The 20,902-nt window shown below is 42.0% G+C and overlaps 1 protein-coding gene across 2 annotated transcripts; it reads left to right on the top strand.

Moving 5' to 3' along the window:
- Nucleotides 1-6,418: 6,418 nt before the first annotated feature.
- Nucleotides 6,419-19,439, top strand: mnx2b (motor neuron and pancreas homeobox 2b). 2 transcript variants are annotated; one of them, XM_061752992.1, is made up of 3 exons: nucleotides 6,419-13,827; nucleotides 16,490-16,650; nucleotides 17,406-19,439. In XM_061752992.1, the coding sequence occupies exons 1-3, from the start codon at nucleotides 13,332-13,334 to the stop codon at nucleotides 17,805-17,807; spliced, it is 1,059 nt and encodes a 352-aa protein (XP_061608976.1). In that variant the 5' UTR covers nucleotides 6,419-13,331; the 3' UTR covers nucleotides 17,808-19,439. The 2 variants fall into 2 exon arrangements, with proteins under 2 accessions (XP_061608976.1, XP_061608977.1); XM_061752993.1 differs by having other exon boundaries at nucleotides 16,493-16,650.
- The last annotated feature ends 1,463 nt before the right edge of the window (nucleotides 19,440-20,902 follow it).

Here is a 20,902-nt window from a genome sequence, read left to right on the forward strand (position 1 = left end):
ATAAACGTACACACTTTAAAATATTTGAACAATTTTAAAGATTATCCAAACTTACCTTGCTGGATTTGTAGTTCCAACTGGACACCATTTTTCTGTCTGAATCCTAAATCCAAAGTTCGTTAAGTAGGGGTCCGTTAAATCGAGGTTCCACTGTACATTGATTTGTTTTCATTCGAATGCAAAAATGATGATTCAGGGTTCGTTTTTTTCAAACAGACTCGTGAATAATCCAAATTGGCGACTCATTCTTTCCTAGCACCAGTAAAAAGTAGGCTTTACAAAATCAGCATTTTTGGGGCTGATCATCAATCAGCGAATTTAAAAAAAAAAAAAAAAAAGATAACCGATCCGATCACCAGATGGAGCAATGTGTCTATTTAAATGACTTGTTCATCTACAGTGTATACTAATACTAAATATTCTCTAGCATTTTAGACAAAAGCTAAAACATTAATGGCCTCTAGGGGCCATTCAAGGATTGGCCACTGACATAAGTTCAAGTTTTCACTCAGGTCAAACCAACATTACAACATGACAGAAATAATGGGTGCTAACTTAGTGTAATTAAATTACTTCACACACACTGATACCCTAGAGCATGAATAAACAGAACGCCGGCATGTTTACTACAACCGTGAGTTGATAAAATAAACTAGCTTTAGGATTCAAATATACTGTACACGATGGCGACACGGAGTAAATGTCTTTTGCGGAGCCATTGATCGGATCGGCAAATTATGACAATAAAGTCGATCAGCCGATCAGCATAAAATGCTAATTATCGGCCGATACCGATCAAGCCGATCAGATCGGTGTATAGTCTAGTGAAAAGCCATACAAATCGTTTAGAATCAGTGATATACCGGGGGCACAAATGATTAAAACTTCGATATAGTGGATTTTCACTTGATACTATTATGCAGTGTTCGTACAGTACCTAGTGTGTCTTTGCAAGTGGATGTAAGCACATGAAGAATATCCATTAGACAGCCAATTTGATCAAAATGCGTTCGTGTTGAGTGACATTCATAAGGTCGCCGCATGCAAGTTTATCTCAATGAAGAAAATGTCGCTGCGTATTTTTACATAAATCTTCCGACTTAATCAAAGCGAAGGCCATGTCCATTAATAACCCGGCGTAGTTGGCCTGATGACAAAACACACTGCATCTAATGGAACAATTTATTTCCATAATGCTGCTTTGTCAGGCCTGTGACACAGGCAGAGGCTCAGGGAGGGGGGAACGCCGGCGAGGACGACGAAGGACATTAACTGTAAATTGAATGGGTTTGTCAAATATTGGCATTAACATTCATTTCATTTTGATATTCTCATTGTAGAAGTAAACATAATGTATACACATAGAATATGAACTATCATGATTCACATTGCCAAAGCAACTCTGGCCTTAAATCCAACCCAGTGGCATATTGATGCATACCACTGACCGAATGAGCCAAACAATAAATCCACGCCCATGAATATGTATGCTAAAAAAACTTTTTTTTGTTTTGAAATGAACATTGTATGGTCAATTCTGTCCATTAGCACAGTTTGTACAAAAACTACACACCTCTTTAGAGTAGCGTTAGCGCTAATGCTAAATCCAATTGTGTGACTGTTGAAGAGCATTACGGGCCATTTCACAGAATTTTCTTGTTAGAAATCTCTCAAAATGAACTTACATATGTGTCTTCTTTTTTTTTCCAACTCTAATCTGCGCATGCAAATATTGAAATACTCAAAATCTGTATTGTCCCATGTCCTACAGATTAGTTTTTTTGTTGTTGTTTTATTGTACATCCATCCATCCATCCATCCATTTTCTACCGCTTATCCGAGGTCAGGTCGCGGGGGCAGTAGGTTTAGCAGGGACGCCCAGACTTCCCTCTCCCCAGCCACTTCATCCAGCTCTTCCGGGGGGATCCCGAGGCGTTCCCAGGCCAACGGAAAGACGTAGTCTCTCCAGCGTGTACCGGGTCATCCCAGGGATCTCCTCACCAGTGAGGTGTCCGGGAGGCATCCGAACCAGATGCCCCAGCCACCTCATCTGGCTCCTCTCGATGTGGAGGAGCAGCGGCTCTACTCTGATCTCCGGGATCTTGTTCTTTCGGTCACGACCCACAGCTCGTGACCATAGCTGAGGGTAGGAACGTTGATCGACTGTATTATGTTGGGGGTGGGGGGGAACATAATTTCTGGTGCAAATTTCCTTTCATAATGAATTTGATGAGAATGACTCTTATTTCTTCTTATGGACTTTATAGGTGAAAACTTTCTAAAATAATCAAAGCAAATACAAAATCGATTCAAATGTAAATCTAATCCCAACAAACAGATGTTTAGATGTTGCATGTTGGTATATAGCGGGTAATAAATATAAATATATATATATATATATAATATGTCTGCATCACTTGTCCACTAGGAATGATAAAAACATGACATTGGAGACATATTGAAGTATTTCGCTTAATAATTCCTATCAGTTTTACATAACAGGCTGACTCGTACTGACCTTAAAAACCTTCAAGTGGTTGATGTTTATCAGGGGGAGGGGCCGCTTATTCCAAGCAATTAGCACACTGGCACAGAGGGATGGTGTCTCTGACCTCGCTTACCCTTGTTGTTGTAAATAGAGCAAATATAACGAACAAAGAGTGGGAAACTCCTGGGGGGGGGGTGAGGAAGAGAGGCTTTTATTGAACTCTCTCAAGCATCAAAGTCCTTGTTACAGTACAGGTGCTTCTGAGTCAAGCGAAAACTTTGGCAATATCGAATTCAATTTCCTCTTTGAGATGTGAACTCATCGGATGCGACCAGTAACTCAGCGTCACAAAGGGCTAAATACTTTTCACAGATTTGTGCCGCGTTGTTTATCCTGTCACAAAAATTTTTTGTGGCTGTTCCGGCGAGTTTTCAAGGACACTCGAGTCGTGTCGCAGAGGGCCCAGTGCACTTTGTCACACCCCTGGTGACATTTTGATCAATTGACAAGCTTGAAAATACACCACAGGGTTGTGATTTACATCTGCCACAATGTCCTAAATTTACAAATCTAAATGGGGCTCCATCAATCTATTGACAATGTCAAGTGACAAATCCATTCCTACACAGTTTGGGAATATTGACGCCTTCCAAATAGAAATTACGAGATGGCAGGTGGCACTTCTCTGAACATAAAAACACATTAATTTGCTTAAAAGATTTGCCTTTGACGTAATTGAATTTGTTTCCTCGTCTGCAAGGCCTTTCGCACACTTGGCATAAAACTACTCACTCAAAGCATAACTCTTTGTATTTGATGTTTTGCAATTAGATCCTATACTCTTTACACCTACTAAGAGTTTACATACTTTTGTTGGTTCTTCGTCTCAAAACTTCATAAATTGGAGGCCACACATTACGGCCAACTTCCTTTTTGGTCGAAAATATATTCAAGTGCAACAACTCTTAATAAACGTGGCATTCTGTATTTATTGTGCTACATGGGTTATTCCACAATTGGAGGACAATTTAGGAACATTTTTTTATTTATTATTTTTGTTCACGTTTTTAAGAAAAACAGTTAATAAATGATCATATAATTTGCTTCGTCCACCTCAACGATCAACGGAAAACTTTGTATGAGATATTTTATTGGTCATATCATATATTTTGCTCAGGCTCCTGAAAAACATATTTTAAAAAAAATTCTGACCTAATCCTTTACAATTACGAAAAGTAAGTAAAATTGAATTTGAATAACTGATTTAATTTTAGGATTACTTACAGTAACAGGGTTGCAAATTGACGCTAATGTTAGCTGCTATGGTCGCTGTGTTAGCTTCTATGCTAACTGACCAAAAACAAACTTAACAATATAATAAAAAAAGAAAACCTTTGATAATGTATTTTTCTGATATGCGTAACCAACGCTGTTAGATTGAATTACAATTTATATTTACACACCAATTAGAGTCTTCAATTCGCCAAGTAAACATGTTATTTGCATGTGGGAGGAAGCCGGCGTAGGTCGGGGAGAACGTGCAAACTCCACGCAGGAAGGCCGGATCCCGGATTCAAACCTCAAACCTCAGAATTGAGAGCCGAACACCCTAAGCCAGTGGCCAAGAATGCTGACTGCTTCTGTCAACCTGATTAATAAAAGGAGAATTTCACTTATCAATGTAAATGTGGGGAGGAAGATTATGAAGGCAAAGGCAGAGCAGAGAACCATGTGGTGGAAGCTGAGACAGGACGAGTGTCGTGCAGCTTTTCGGGAAGAGGTGAGACAGGCTCTCGGTGGACAGGAGGAGCTTCCAGAAGACTGGACCACTGCAGCCAAGGTGATCAGCGAGGCAGGCAGAAGAGTACTTGGTCTACCTTCTGGCAGGAAAGGAGAGAAGGAGACTTGGTGGTAGAACCTCACAGTACAGGAAATCATACAAGGAAAAAGGTTAGCTAAGAAGAAGTGGGACACTGAGAGGACCGAGGAGAGGCGAAAGGAATACAGTGAGATGCGACACAGGGCAAAGGTAGAGGTGGAAAAGGCCAAATAAGAGGCATATGATGACATGTATGGCAGGTTGGATACTAAAGAAGGAGAAAAGGATCTTTCCAGGTTGGCCAGACAGAGGGATAGAGATGGGAAGGATGTGCAGCAGGTTAGGGTGATTAAGGATAGAGATGGAAATATGTTGACTTGTGCCAGCAGTGTGCTAGCTAGATGGAAAGAATACTTTGAGGAGTTGATGAATGAGGAAATGAGAGAGAAGGGAGAGTAGAAGAGGCAAGTGTGGTGGAAAAGGAAGTGGCAATGATTAGTAAGGGGGAAGTTAGAAAGGCATTAAAGAGGATGAAAAATGGAAAGGCAGTTGGTCCTGATGACATTCATGTGGAGGTATGGAAGCATCTAGGAGAGGTGGCTGTGGAGTTTTTGACCAGCTTATTCAATAGAATTCTAGTGCGTGAGAAGATGCCTGAGGAATGGAGGAAAAGTGTACTGGTGCCCATTTTTAAGAACAAGGGTGATGTGCAGAGCTGTGGCAACTATAGAGGAATAAAGTTGATGAGCCACACAATGAAGTTATGGGAAAGAGTAGTGGAGGCTAGACTCAGGACAGGTGAGTATTTGCGAGCAACAGTATGGTTTCATGCCTAGAAAGAGTACCACAGATGCATTATTTGCCTTCAGGATGTTGATTGAAAAGTACAGAGAAGGTCAGAAGGAGCTACATTGTGTCTTTGTAGATCTAGAGAAAGCCTATGACAGAGTACCCAGAGAGGAACTGTGGTACTGCATGCGGACGTCTGGAGTGGCAGAGAAGTATGTTAGAATAATACAGGACATGTACGAGGGCAGCAGAACAGCGGTGAGGTGTGCTGTCGGTGTGACAGAAGAATTTAAGGTGGACGTGGGACTGCATCAGGGATCAGCCCTGAGCCCCTTCCTGTTTGCAGTGGTGATGGATAGGCTGACAGATGAGGTTAGACTGGAATCCCCGTGGACCATGATGTTTGCAGTTGACATTGTAACCTGCAGTGAAAGCAGGGAGCAGCTGAAGGAACAGTTAGAAAGATGGAGGCATGCACTGGAAAGCAGAGGAATGAAGATTAGCCGAAGTAAGACAGAATATATGTGCATGAATGAGAGGGGCGGTGAGGGAAGAGTGAGGTTACAGGGAGAAGCGATAGCAAAGGTGGAGGACTTGAAATACTTGGGGTCAACTGTCCAGAGCAATGGTGAGTGTGGTCAGGAAGTCAAGAAACGGGTCCAAGCAGGTTGCAACAGTTGGAGGAAGGTGTCAGGTGTCTTGTGTGACAGAAGAGTCTCTGCTAGGATGAAGGGCAAAGTTTATAAAACAGTGGTGAGGCCAGCCATGATGGACAGATTAGAAACAGTGGCACTGAAGAGACAACAGGAAGCAGAGCTGGAGGTGGCGGAAATGAAGATGTTGAGGTTCGGTCTCGGAGTGACCAGGTTGGATAAAATTAGAAATGAGCTCATCAGAGGGACAGCTAAGGTTCGATGTTTTGGAGAAAAAGTCAGAGAGGGCAGACTTGGATGGTTTGGACACGTCCAGAGGAGAAATAGTGAGTATATTGGTAGAAGGATGATGAGGATGGAGCTACCAGGCAAGAGAGCTAGAGGAAGACCAAAGAGAAGGTTGATGGATGTCGTAAGGGAAGACATGAGGGCAGTTGGTGTTCAAGAGGAGGATGCAGGAGATAGGCTTACATGGAAAAGGATGAGGCGCTGTGGCGACCCCTAACAGGACAAGCCGAAAGGAAAAGAAGAAGATTCATGTACTGCATGTGAAGAGGCACTCTTTTTCTGTCTTGGAGCAACTATAATTTACACAATGAGTGCATGTTTTTGTATTTTCAGTGTAGATTACTTAAAAATCCATGGTGGGGGGGGGGGGGGGGGGGGGCGGTTGCAATTGAAAAAATGTTCTGCAGAAAGCATCAAGAAGCGCAACTATCTACCTGGCGGAGATTTTCAAAGTGCTTGATGCCGCTGAATATTCTCTTAAGTGGCCGGGTAATGCTCTGTAAAGACACTGGGAGAGATAGCAAGGTGAAAGTAATGATGCTTTGTTGCAACTGATAAACTATCTCCCACATCAATGCACAATGGGGTCCTTGTGAGCGTTGTAGTAAAACAGGGCAGTTAGCTGGAAGGACCCATTAAGTGGTCATATGCACACATTGTACTGGCTTATGTTGAAAGGAAGCTTTTGTTTCCAGGGTGGAAAAAATAAACAGGTGAGCTGTTCAGAAAAGGTTTTTTTTTGTTTTTTTTAAAGCCACATTGTTGGAATTCCCCAATTGAGATAAGCTCGAAACCTGTACTCATTTATCAGTTCAGCCACTTTTGTAGTTTGTTGAAACTTTTTTTTAGCCTCATGTCACCTGTTATTACATTAACAACCACTGACAGTATGTTATGGCCCACAACATTCGGTGCACACCGTCACACGGTCCAAATAATAATAACAGGCGTTCATTTCAGGAGCCTAACTGGAAGAATTGACATTAGGTCATTTAGCTGCACACAGCAAGGTCCATAAAGGCATGCTCTGATAAGTTTGATGTGGAAGAAAGAACTAGAGAACCCTGACCTCAACTCCATAAGACACCTTTGGCATGAACATAAACATAGATTGTGAGCGAGGACATGGAAATTCCCACAGACACACTAAGAACTCCCAAAGGTCTCACCAGAAGAATGGAAGCTGTTTTCATTCCAAAGGGAAGCTCGGATCCATTTTCACTTTGGCAAACATTGACAAATTCTTCCAAAAAGCCAATCCCGGATGAGGTTTACTGTCACGCTAAACATAAAACCAAGAGAATTACAACTCGTGTATTTAAACGAACCACATAGCTTAACCTGTCATTCTGTTATCTTAATGCTAATTCTAAATAGCATCTATGTTGCAGTGCTAAAAAGCTTCAAGCAGTGGATTGAACGCAAATGGTGTAGCAACACATTTAGACAGACAATGTAACAGTACTCGGTTATATTGCGTGACCTTTTGCCTAGAGCAACACCTTGCGAGTGTTCTGCTTTTGTATTTGTGGGTTTGACTAGTTGTGCCATTCTGAAATATTTTTTCACTTAACTCAAACCGTGTATCTGAAGCTCGATTTTAACCTCAGTCTTTTGCTCGCAACGCAAAGTGAGAAATCAAAAACTTGTAAGTTGGGGCACTCTCAAGGATTACTTTTACATACTGAATCCTTTGCCAGTATGAGGAGAAATTCCCTGTGAGATTTTCCTACTCTTTTGCTACCCAGCAGCTCTTCAAACCGTTGACTTCAACCTGATTTGAGGGACGTGACTGTGAAGCAGGGCTGGGATGTCATATGGCAAAGCTCAATATTGGTTAATAAATAATGGCGAAAAGGTACAATGAGGAGGAAAGGAGGTCTATTACCTTTATCTCCTCAATGGGACAACATTCAATTTGAACTCAAGGTCTGGCAAAAAAAGCAAGCTGATTTATTGCCTGCCTTTAACTTTGTTGGAATTAGTCTAATTACCCGGAGGACGGCGAGCTGCTTGTCACTGCACAGGAAGGCCATTGTGGACAAGCTTCATTTATCACACCCGCCGTCCAGATGATTGGCTGATGTGCTGCAGACCTTCTGGGAGGGGGGGGGGGGGAAGCTGCAGGCTGAATGCTTCAATGCTCTGTTGAATGTTGCATTGTTATAATTGGCAAATGACAATTCAAGCATTGTATATTTAAACATCCAAAGGTTCAGTCAAACCGTATCATTTTGCCTAACGAAAGTCTACTAGCTTAATGCTAACGTGTAATACGAAACTGAAATTAACATTGATGATACCGTCATTTGAAACATTCAAACAGCTGCTACTTAAACACGCACGGGGCAGCAACAATACTCAAAGGCATGTATGTAAACAGAGGGTTTTGACTTTTGCGTTGTGTACGGTTGAATGGCGTACCCCAGAGTTTCTTTGGAGTTGCGCTTCTTTAATTGCGTTACCTGACAAAGCCAGCACAGAACAGTTCTTCCGGTCAAAACGGGGCCTTAAGGCATCACATTACACAAATTAAAATGACACCGGATTAAGTTAAAAAACCTGAATAAACTTGAAACTGAAAACAAACGAGAAATTTCCCTGGCCGCGATGGCGCTCTCAACTCCCATGGAGAACAATAGCAAAAGGGGCTAAGTAAAAGTGCGTAGCTAACTTGTAGGGGGCAGTGTCACATTATTTAGTGCAATAGGGGTACACTTTAAAATGATTGTTTCACATTCTGACACTATATCAGGAGACGACTTCAAGTATTATTATTGAAATCTATGTAGTTTTTTAACTGTAATACAACAAATAACAAATACAAGACATTCAACTTAATGTGCATATGTACAGATATGTACAGTATTCTCCCTGCTCTGTGGGAACCTCGACTATTACTGCAGATTAATTTGGGACCTTCTCTGCATCTTCTTCTTGCTCTTAATTGCGCTTCATCTGCATCCAGTAGAGCTAAATGCTGCCCCGGCATGTTGTGGCACAACGTGGTACTACACTTAAGATGCAGAACTTGAGATTCCTACTGTAAAAGCCATCCATTCGTCCATTTTCTTTACAGCTTATCCTCACTCGGGTCGCGGGCTGCCGGAGCCTATCCCAGCTATCTTCGGGCGGGATGGCGCGGTACACCCTGAACCGGTTGCAAGCCAACCGCAGGGCACATAAAAACAAACAACCATTCGCACTCACAGTCACACCTACGGGCAATTTATCCAACTGAGAGAAGAAAAAAAAACAACTGCTTGAAAATCTGCGACATAGCTGTAATTAATTCTACTGTGTCTTTTTTTCCCGTTAAATGGATCGGATGAATAACCTAGCAATTTTGCTGCGAGAAGGAGAAGTCAGACGGTTGGAAAGCAAACCGGGATCAGCGCTAGGGCAGGTCACACTATCTCTGTGCTGCGGTAATGATTGAAAAATCAGCCTGTAATTGCTGATAGGCTCTGTAATGTTTCAGTAAACTTGTGCTGGCGGCAACGTTTACTGTAGACTTACTTCGATAAACTGCGGCTTTGTAGCGCCGGCGTCTCTTTGAACCGATCTCGTTCTCACGGTGTAATGGGTGTGTGCGCGTAGACGGAGTTGTGCGCAGAGTTCAAGAGGGCATGTGTAAAAGTGGAACGAAAGGATGTAATGAGCGATTTAAGATGTCAAAACGGAGCTCCCAGTGAAAAGGTGCACAGCCATGTTTGATAATGATTATGAATGTGTTTTTACCGCACAGTGGCTAACTCTGACCTTTGAAAGGGATCACTACTAAATCACATTACTATCATTTAAACCCAGTTGGACTATATTGGCTCTCTGACATGAAAAGGTACACCTCACTTATGTGTTTTTTTCTCTCCAGATTTTGAACACAACAAGCTGGTGAGCTTGAGGGAATATCTTGCCTCTTCAAACAAATAAATAAATGCTCCCTGGTACACGAGGAAATTGCGTTTCAGCTGACTGGAAATGACAACAAATCAATTGAGGTTTATAATTGCCTATCGATGGTGGCAAAGCACTACCTTTCAATTAGACAGGGCTATGCCCTGTCAAAAATGAAGCTCCTCCTCTCATTTTAACATAGTTCCTTGGCCCCAAGATGACACCAAAGCGCTACTTTTCTACTCGACAGCGCTACGGCCTGTCTAAATGAAGACCATTACTTCAACAGAGTTCCTTGGCACCAAGATAGCGCCAAAGCAATACTTTTCTTTAGACAGGGCTAAATGAAGCTCCTGCCCTCATTTCAACATAGTTCTTTGGCACGATGCTGGCACCAAAGCACTACTTTTCAACCCAATAGGGCTATAGCCTGTCTAAATGAAGCCCCTCACTTGAATATAGTTGCTTGACACCACACACGGAAGGACCAACAAAGTAAAAACAAATACAGAGACCAACATTAAGGAGGAATTAAAAGAAATGTGAACGTAATCTAAGAAAAAAAGAGGGCGAAAAATAGCCTGGAATCCTTCCCGAGAAAGGCAGCTCAGTGTTGTAGATCAAACACTGCACGGCAATGGCAGTCACCTGGATTTGAACCTGAGACCTCCTTGTTGTGAGGCCACAAGGCTATATAACCACTGGACTCGCTCGTTCGCTATCTTTAGTTAAGTGCAATGTTTTTGCAGATAAGGTGATGAAAATCATTGCGGGGACTGTTAGCCAATAGTTCAGTACGATTATGTGCAGACCATGCGGAAAGCCGTTTGGGCATTAACCGATATCCGTCGTCAGGTGCATGTACTAGTATGCTCTTCGTCCTCACTAGTAAGACAATTCAGTGCACTAGCGGAATAATTTGGGCGCTCAAGCAGAACGACTGTGTCCTTCTGCAAATGTTTTTCTTCTACAACTGTATCACATTTCTGCACACTAAGTGGCACAACCTTGGAACGCTAGTACGACAACTACATGTGGCTAACTTGCTACTGAGGCAAAACTGTGGACTAGTTGACACCCACATGCCACTAGTACTACTAGTGAAGCTAGATGTAGATGATGATGTAGAATTTTGTCACTAGTAGCACGCAGTTGTCAAAGACTGTGATGTTCCCTCACTAGTAACATTTACAGTAGTAGTCCTACTAGTCTGAGGAAACTGTTCCTACTCGTGAGGAAAACTTTGCTAGTCAGACAGCCGTACAACCAGTGCATTCTTGTCATTCTACTAGTGCGCTCAGTTGTCTTACTAGTGAGGACAAAGAGCGTACTATTACATAATAATGTCAAATATTCATTGTCGGAATCAAACTTCGCTTGCGGTTTTAACGAACACATAGGCCTACTATTTGAATGTTTGTCATGATGGTGTGACTTGGAGTGTGAAGTATTTTTTGTTTCGGTGGTACGTGGTGTAAAAAAAAGTTTGCCGCTGATTTATAGCATCTTGCAACCCTGATCAGCCATTGGCTCCCTTGGAAATGCAATTGACACTGGAAGCAGAGGAGCCTTGACAGCCTCTGATTCAATTTCATTTGGGTGCCGGAGAAGATTGGCGCCCCGCTCCGCCCATTCGAACAACTTCCAAATGGTGCAAGCAAGCCAATGGGGCCTTTGGGGAGGAAGACGTTGCGAGGCGCATGGAATTCCTTGCAGCAAATGACCAATGTTTGAGCAGCAAGGAGGTAATTTGCTGATAGGGAGCAGAGGGCGAGCGACGTGATGCTACAATGGCAAAACGGGGGGGGGGGGGGGGGGGGGAGAGATAGATGGCGGAGGGAGGTGGGCGGACTTGCTCAAAGCTTCAATTTTCTCGAGGTCGACTCCCCTCGTAACTCATGACCCGGGAGAAAGATGGAACCTCGTGTGAGAAAGAGTGTACTATGCATCGGTGCGTTCGGTTGCGCGTTTCTGGTGCTAACGTGGCGAGAAAACTGACAGTTCTCGGAATTGTTTCAAGGAACACCGTTACCCCTGTGCCATAAAGATAAACACATTTATAGCAAGTACACTTTTGCGGTTTCGAAATTGCAACTATACCGCCATTTTGCTTGATTGAACACAAACCTGTCAATTTGCAATCCTTTTTAGTGGTCCCGGGTTAAATTGGACTCAGAATATCTTAGGTGAACAAAAACTTTGTAACACCCGAATAGAAGAAGGACATTTTAAAAAATTAGATCAAACGTTCTTTTTTGTTTGGTTTTCTTTAACGTTAAGTTCAATTATACAACTGCAATTGAAACATACGCTTCATGTTTGCGCTCAATTGAATGATTGAAAACCCACAGACTCTTTCTGATGCATAATTTGACGATTTCGACTTCCGACTACCGTGTATTGCAAACGGTCCTCGCGAGTTCCAAAAGTCTCATTTAACAGATGCTCCTGCTACTTTCTTCTGTTTAAAATGGCATTAGTTCACATCAAGCTGAGGGACAATTAACTTCTTGCCTCTTGCGTCGAGTTACTATGCTTTTATATGGTTTGTGTGCAATTCTAGGTCATAAACTTTAACGGCAGCTCGGACGGCCTCTCGAATGAAGCGAGATGTTAATATAAATGATTTAAATACTGAGCAACGGTGTACTTTCTTCGTTGCGTCCGCCAATCGGCAATATTTTCACACTCAAGATGTTTGCATCACCATCAAACCTGGAGAGTAAATCGGTTCATTTGAGGATTTTTATTGGAATTCTGGGGGAAAGTGGGAATTTTTGGAATGTGGAAAGTAATTCCGCACGTCCCTAATTTTGCGACTCTTTTCAGGTTTGATTGCTTCGAATTGCTTTAGAAATGTGAAGGAGAAGCGCCGGGATTTCGAGTGCAGAATACTGTCCGTTTCATTGAAACATGAGCCTTATTTAAATGACATTTCTTTCATTTTGCTACTTAAAGGCCGACTGTATGAGCATGGGGTTGTGGCCATTTAGCGTGCAAGATCTGACAGCCCAAGTTCTATATCTAAGGCAGATCATGGTCCTAACGATGTTGAGTCATCTTCTAATGTAGCCCAGCAAGCTTTGATGCAGTTGAAGGTGTTTGCAGGCGGGACAAGGGTTGGACTTTTCGGGGAGGGGGGGAAACGAGCGGGTAATTAGCTGATTAGAGGCCCGTCAGAGCCAATCCCACCACACCACACCCCAGCCCGGCCCGCAGGGATGGCGAGATGGAGAGATGGATAAATGGAGGGAGGGAGTGTGTGGAATTTAGATGGAAGACGGACGTGCGCCCGTCCCGGTAGACGCACGCAATAAACTCGACGTGCAAGCCCATGTGGGCAAACAATGATGCCGACTGCAGGAGTTGCGTGCAATGTCGAGTATCTAGGTAGCGAATGCGCTCCGCAGGTGTGCACCCACTAAACTTGTTGACTTCCTTCCAACTGGTCATGGAGAAATCGAAAAACTTTCGCATCGACGCCCTGCTCGCAGACGAGCCCAACCGGGCCAGCCGAGACGTGTCCCCGGGCCTGAGTTGCGACAGCCCGGCGGGGAGCCCCGTGGCCTGCCGCCGCGGGGACGCGCCGTCCCCTCGGGCCGCCGCGCAGCTCCACGCGTCAGGAAGAATCCCCAAAGCGAGCGTTCTCAACCTCGCGCACCCGGGACTGGCTTCCGTGCACCAGGCTGCCCTGCCGGGCATGTACCCGGCACCCATGTACCCGTTGTCGGCTTTGGGCGCCCAGCACCCTGCCTTCGCCTACAGCGGCTTTACGCAGCTGACTCACGCCTACCCGGAGTACCTGAAGGCGGCCGCCGCCATGGCGGGCTCGATGCCCCCGGAGCACTGGATCCGGGCTGGGATTATGATGCCAAGATTGACAGATTACAGCGGTGAGTCTTTTTTAAATGCATCCTTTTATTGGGGATTGGGGGAAAGAAAAATAAATTTTAAAAAAAAAGTGGGTGGAATTTTTCTACCTCTCAAAAATTGTCAACATTGATAATATGATAACATTTCTTAATGCACCGGTTGTCAAACGTTTAACAACCGAGTATTACCATAATAAGCAACCTTAAAATACGGTAGCTAGTAGGCCTAAGGGTTCATTTAAAAAAAAAAAAAAAAAAACTGGACAGAGGTTTTATTTCTTGCACTTGGACATAATGCACAGTGTGGATATTAACACTGAGTTTGAAGATTGGAGAGAAAAAATACTATGGGCCACTTAAATAATACTTCAATTTAAATGTATATTAAAATTAATTCTGAGTAAATGTTTGAAAATAAAGACTTTTAAAAGATTAAATCCAAATGTGTTCTAATTACAAGTTAAATACAACTGAACTGTCCTCAACAAATGTACTGTACTGGATTGGGTCCCACCTTAACATTTATATAAAGATTGAACATTAAATTCAGTGATTCTTTCTCGTTCCACTAGTGGAACGAAAACTTTGGATATCATAGGACATATCATTTGTCAGTAGCATTAAATTGACCATTTGCAATTTTACTTCTGAGCATACCTTTGATGAGCTTCAGTTGAAATCAGGAGATCATGACGTTAAACGAAATGACGTCCACATTAAATCCAAATGTATTTAAACTTTAAAGTAAAATACAACTGAGCTCTGCTTAACAAATGTACTCTACTGGATTTACTTCATGATTCAATTAAAAGCAGCGCTATGGAGGAATGTGGCACAGGTAAGCATTAACAGTGATGACACAACTAATTCGGAGAAACAAGATATTCCCCATCTGTGGCATTGAAAACTTTTCTGTCAAATCTAAGAAAAAATACGTTCAAGTAAGGTTTTTTTTCAGCGTTATCATTAGCTAATTTAGCATTTTTGGTACTCAGTTCACAAGGCTAGCAAAACTATGGGAGCACATTATTTCAATCGTATAAATATCAAGGCAACGGCTGGCTAGCTTTTTATTTTTGTACATTTTTAACTTTTCTATCAAAGAGACACAGTAACATATCCATACAATCCCCGCTTTACTGCCGGTTCTCATATTTTTGTTTTTCCCCCTTATGTGTCTCTATAAAGCACAAACCAATGAAAATTGTCTCTATCTGGCGAAGAAACTAATAAACAAACGCCTAAAACATCTTGTAGTTTATCAATAATGTCCCAAAGCCGTCATTGGATTTTCATTAAGTTAATGGCACGCTTGCGTTTTTATGGCCTGCTTCTGCTGTGTTGCCCGTCAACAATAAACTGGAGTAAAGCCTTATAGTTAACGACGACCGCAGAGTGCCGCCATATCAGTGATATCCAAACTATGGTGCAGAAACTATTTGTGGACCACAATCCGTTTTTAGCGGCCCACGGCGTATACTAAAAATAACATTTGACACGGCCCGCAACGATTGTCGGGTGCGTCGGTGTGAAAAGTGTGGCCGTCGAAAAACTCGGGAGAAGGTGAGACAACCACATCCCCCATATTTTCCACAAATCTGACAAACACTATGTCTACTTCTATGACAAAAAAATGCTTTTATTTAGAGAAGTGATTCTCAAAGTGTGGTACTTGCACTACTCGTGTTACTTAGGCTTCCTCTAGTGGTACGCGAAAGAATCGCTGCCAAAGTACAGTTGCATTGTATTGAACTTTGAAGTTAGTTACATTTGCATTTATTCTATATATATATATATATATATATATATATATATATATATATATATATAACATATAAGTGTTTAAGGTGTGTAAGTGTTTTGATAAACACTTAAACCCCAACAACGGTAGTGTTAATGTTAATGTTAACACACCCGGCCCGTATACGCTCACCGACTGCCCAACGGCCGTAATGTGTCCCTACCACATTACGCCGATGGCTGAATGTCAACATATTGGATCATATTAATTTGTGAAAAATATCATCATCATGCAAGGGACTCTTTCGGTTGGAGCGCAAGCTGGTTTGCGAGGTACCACTGATAACCAACAGCTGGCTCAAACACTTTTTTATGATAGACCTCCAAACATGCATTCAGTCATAAGCACAGTATTTTGAATAAATTACTTTTATTGGATTTTTTTTCATACAGAATTAAAAAAAATCACATGCTTAGTTGAGTGGTGTGCACATCCGCGGTGCTCACGTCTCACTGGCGATGATTAACTTCGGCATCCGGTACGTAAGTTAATTACACATTTAAAGTGTGATATATTTTCGGAATGGATTTCTATTGCATTCACGTGTCTCAGGAAAACTCCACACTCCAGGCATTACAGCCAGCCTCTGACCATGAGAGAGTATGACTATGAGTTACGCCTCATTGATAAAAACAATACTGTATATAATTGCTTGGTGGATAGAGTTGACCACATTGAAACGTGTCAAAGTGGCCTTTGCATCCTCTGAATTTTCTGGATCCATGCCTTGGAGGAAAAGTTTGAACATCTCTATTAAAAGCCTATAAAAAAATATGATGTTGTAATAAAAATTAGAACATTATGACTGTAATGAATCCTGCCGCATGGGACCTCAGTGGATTTCAAATGGCTGTAATAGTGATTGTAAGTGTGCTCCCTCAGCAGGCCCCCAGTCTGGTCTGTTGGGAAAGTGCCGGAGGCCTCGCACGGCCTTCACCAGTCAGCAGCTGCTGGAGCTGGAGAACCAGTTCAAACTCAACAAGTACCTGTCCAGACCCAAACGCTTCGAAGTGGCCACCTCCCTTATGCTGACGGAAACGCAAGTAAGCGAGAAGCCCCCACCCCCAACGTCCTAATTTGAAATGTGTGACTGCTGAAGACGTTATTCTACACCAAAATTTGTTGCCGGCATTTTTTCGCCATGCTCCACTTTCCACATTTCTCATCGGATTAAAGTCATTCAAAGTTCAAAAGATTCACAAATTTCAGGACATCTTGGAAGCGTTTTTTTTTTCTCCCCCCCCCCCCCCCCCCCTCATTTCCAGTCCCACCTTCTACATTTCAACATTTCAATAAATTCCAGAGCATTTTAGATCTGCATCGGCTTTTCAGCATTCACCCATCATTTCTACACAGTGCGTTGTCGAGTATTAATTTATTATACCAATTACAAATCAAAGGAAAATTCAATTTATACTCTGCCATATATCTTTTTCTGTTGCACACCACACACAAACGACCAAGATCACACACATGCAGGCATCTCGCGGATACACAACACATTTCACTCATATTACATAGTTTTTTCTTTTTTTTTGTTTTTTATTTGTTAACATAATAAACTTCATACATAATTCAAAGAAAATGGAACAAATTACATATTTGAGAAAGTCAACTTTATCCAAACAGTATATAGAGAAAGGGCACAATATAATTCCATAAAGGATCCTTGTCAATACAATTCCTGATTAAGTTTAGAAAATGGCATTTACTTAAAAGAGAATTGTGTGTATGTCTACGCACACGATTGTTCAATATTCTAAGTAAAACGTCTATTATCTTTGGGCTCTGTGGACAGGTCAAGATCTGGTTCCAAAACCGGAGAATGAAGTGGAAGCGGAGTCGGAAGGCCAAGGAGCAGGCCAGCGCTTCGGGCCAGTCTGAAGCCGCTGGCGGAAAAACAGCCGGCAACAAACCCGGTGAGAAAAGGCCTCGGCGCGGGAATCCGGAGGACGGAGGTGTGGATCTACTTTTGGAGGATGGTGATGAAGAAGAGGAGGAGGAGGAGGAGGAAGAGGAAGAGGAGGAAGAAACCCAGCACGGTTTTTCGGTGGTGATGGGGAACCGCGTCGGGATGCCCATGGACTTCTTGCAGCGCAGCGCCGACGTGGGCTTCAACCCCCACAGTCCTTTCTCTGAAGACGAGCTGGAGGGAGTGAAAACTGGAGGAGGAGACAGGAAGATGGTGGCGGGACTGTGAGACGACATTTGTGCTTAACTCTTAAATACGATCAGCAATTACGACCCCCCCCCCCCCCCCCCCCCCCGGGCCAAGAATAGCCTCGTAATGATTGTCCACGAGATCTTTTCAAAATATTTGAATAGCCTCTCTGACATTCAGAAATGGATGATTAATTGAATGTACCAAATGTACAGGTCACGCCCTCTGACCTCTGTTATGTTCGCTTACGTTCGGTATGCCGCATCATTCTTAAGCTATTTTACTCTTTCACTGTTTCGAGATTGCCCATGAGTCTTCCAACGCCTACAGGTGCATGTTTCTGCGGAAAACGGTGCCAATGCGGTGGAAACGCAAACAGTTCTCTGGACTCTTTCAAGTTCCTCCAAGTGCCCCATGAAAATACACATTACAGTACACTCGACTTGGACTTTTTGACATTCCCCCCATAACCCTTCAATGACCAAATGTGGCAGCAACAAAACACAGAAAGTTTTCTGGACTGTTTGAAACTTTGTAGGATCTGTCCAAAAGATTAACGTTTTTAAATTTTTATTTTTTTTTGTGTGTGTTTGTGGGTCACTTTAGGAAAATAAAAAAAAATAAAAAAAAAACATCATTAAATTTTGGTGTGAGTGAATGACATTTTGTGGAGATGGGGTAAATAACAAGACGAGGAAATGAGAACCAGTTATGTCACTTTCGTCTCCACATACAAGCTGAGTGTTTTCGCATCGAACAGCCAACCACTCCCTTTGAAGCCAACAACTCATTGTGGCGCTTTCATCTTCTTGCGCCTCCCTTGAAGGTAACACGCTCCTGGTGAATGTCTCCCTCTTGGGGGGGGGTGTCACCACAATTCTTTTCATTGCTGTGAAAATGAGTCAAATTTGTACCCAGACAGTATGCAAATGTTGATTTCTAAAATGACAACCACATTGTGATTCAATATCATCAAAGTACTCCCATCATCATCATCAGCAGCAGCAGCGCCTCACCTTCAGGCCACCTTGTCGCCACCTTCTCAACTCACGTGATCATGTCATGTAAGATAACACGTCGTGTATAGAAGTACGTGGAAAGGTTCTGTATAAATGGTGCTGTAACTTCCAAAAGGCGCACACAAGCTTTGGCAGCACATCTTAAGACGCATCTTATTTTGTTCATTTTCAATGTGATGTTGCACCTTCCGCCTGTCTTACTTCTCAAGCGTTTTTGACTTTGTGCTATGTGGAAATGAATTGAATTGATTTGATTTGTTCCAACAAACAAATGAATCACATGTATTTATCTGACGCTCGTTTGTGGTTTTAACTATATATATAAAAAAAAAATGTTTGACGTGTTGATCATGTTCTAAATAAATACATTTGACTTATCTATTGACAAGTGGAGCGGAAGGGCCTGTGATTAGACTTCACATATTTATTGTAGTTTACTTTCAAAAATGAACTCTGTAAATTGCTTATTATTCTTTCCGTTGACATCAATGAATGTGTCACTCTTCAAAAGATCTGCATTAATTAAGCTATACGGCACATTCAGATGCTGCACATGAAATGGAATAGAATAGTACTTGAGATCTTTATGCATGTTTTTTTGTAAACAGGTCAACTGGAATTATTATTATTATTTTTTTTTTTTGAGTGGGGGGGGGGCTTCCAGCATTTGTGAAAAAAAAACAAAAACCTCAGGAAATAAAGCTGATCAGTTGATCACATTTAAAATGTAGGTATTGTTTCATTTGGCTTTAATTGTGGCGACGCTGCAATGTACTTTGTCACCTGCTACAGGTATGTCACACCGTCTCAACACACTGTACGCTCTTAATTTCCCTTTGTGGGGTTCTAATCAGTACGAGGACATGAATTAACGCGACGCATTCGATGTATACTCGAAATACACTTCGAAAGCATCAATTTATGGAAACACAGTCCACACGGCGGTAACTTAGCGTGCAGCGTGCTGACGTATGTTCACGCCTGTGCGCAAACTGATTCGTTCGTTCGGTTCGCATAATGTCGCATGTCGAGTCAATCGTAAAGCGAGGATTTATTTATTTACTTATTCCCGTGATATTGCGTAACCGGGAACGGGCTTTTTTTTTTTTTTTGCCACTTAATACAGTATAATGCAATTAGTGTCTATGCACTATAGTCCCCCCCCCCCACACACACACATGATTATTCCATCTGCGTGTATGAAGACAATAAATCTATAAAAACGAATATAAAAAAATGGCGTGACATCAATCACGCGTATTTCCACGTAGATGGTGATAGACGGTTCCTAATTCCGGCTTTAATTTGTTCAAAAGCTCTTAGATCGCACTTAAACCGATAGCCACATAATTAAGTTAATGAAGAGGAAGAATGATGTCACAGGGGTCCAACGAGAAGAAAAACGCGCCCCCACAATATATAGTTCGCATTTAGCAAATATTGCGCAACAGCGTTGATTTTCCACTCATTTGAATTTTCACTTGACGACACAATGCGCCGAAACAATATCATTAGAATTGGAATAATCATTACATAGATAGATAGATAGATAGATAGATAGATAGATAGATAGATTCCCATTCATTTGCCATCGTTTTGGATGTTCTAAATGTTCTAATTCACCCTTATTTTGATGGTATTTTACTGATTTATGTATTTATGATTCTTTTACTGACATAGTAGACATGATTCAAAGACCAGAACGACATTCATTTGCCTTTAATTGCCCGTTGTAAATATTCCAATTCACCCATATGAGATTATTTTTTGGTGCGATTTGTATTTTCTTGAACATGTGTTAATTTGAGGAAGTCCAATTTTTACTTTTTAAAATTTGATTTGATTGCATTTTATTATTGATTTATGTATCTATTGAGGCTTTATTGACGACTCCATTCATCATCACATTTTATTTTATTATTATTATTTTTTTTAAATCCGACTGATGAAAAATCGAAAAAAAAAAACCCCAATGGAATCACTCAACTCGAGAAGGCCCCAATTCCCACTTTGTTAGATTAATAAATCGGAAACGCTCTCAATATTTCCCACAGTTGACTCGATCAGCGAAATGTGGAGCTCATTAGGTGAATATGAACAGATCGTGTGATCTCT

The sequence above is a fragment of the Phyllopteryx taeniolatus genome, chromosome 2 (assembly GCF_024500385.1).
Source record: "Phyllopteryx taeniolatus isolate TA_2022b chromosome 2, UOR_Ptae_1.2, whole genome shotgun sequence".
NCBI lineage: Eukaryota > Metazoa > Chordata > Actinopteri > Syngnathiformes > Syngnathidae > Phyllopteryx > Phyllopteryx taeniolatus.

What these genes read in the sequence shown, in the direction of transcription:
- mnx2b (XM_061752992.1), top strand. Translation starts at nt 13,332, where the DNA reads ATGCGCTCCGCAGGTGTGCACCCACTAAACTTGTTGACTTCCTTCCAA. An exon ending in AAGATTGACAGATTACAGCG is followed by an intron (nt 13,828 to 16,489) that starts GTGAGTCTTTTT and finishes GTGCTCCCTCAG; the next exon opens with CAGGCCCCCAGTCTGGTCTG. An exon ending in TTATGCTGACGGAAACGCAA is followed by an intron (nt 16,651 to 17,405) that starts GTAAGCGAGAAG and finishes CTCTGTGGACAG; the next exon opens with GTCAAGATCTGGTTCCAAAA.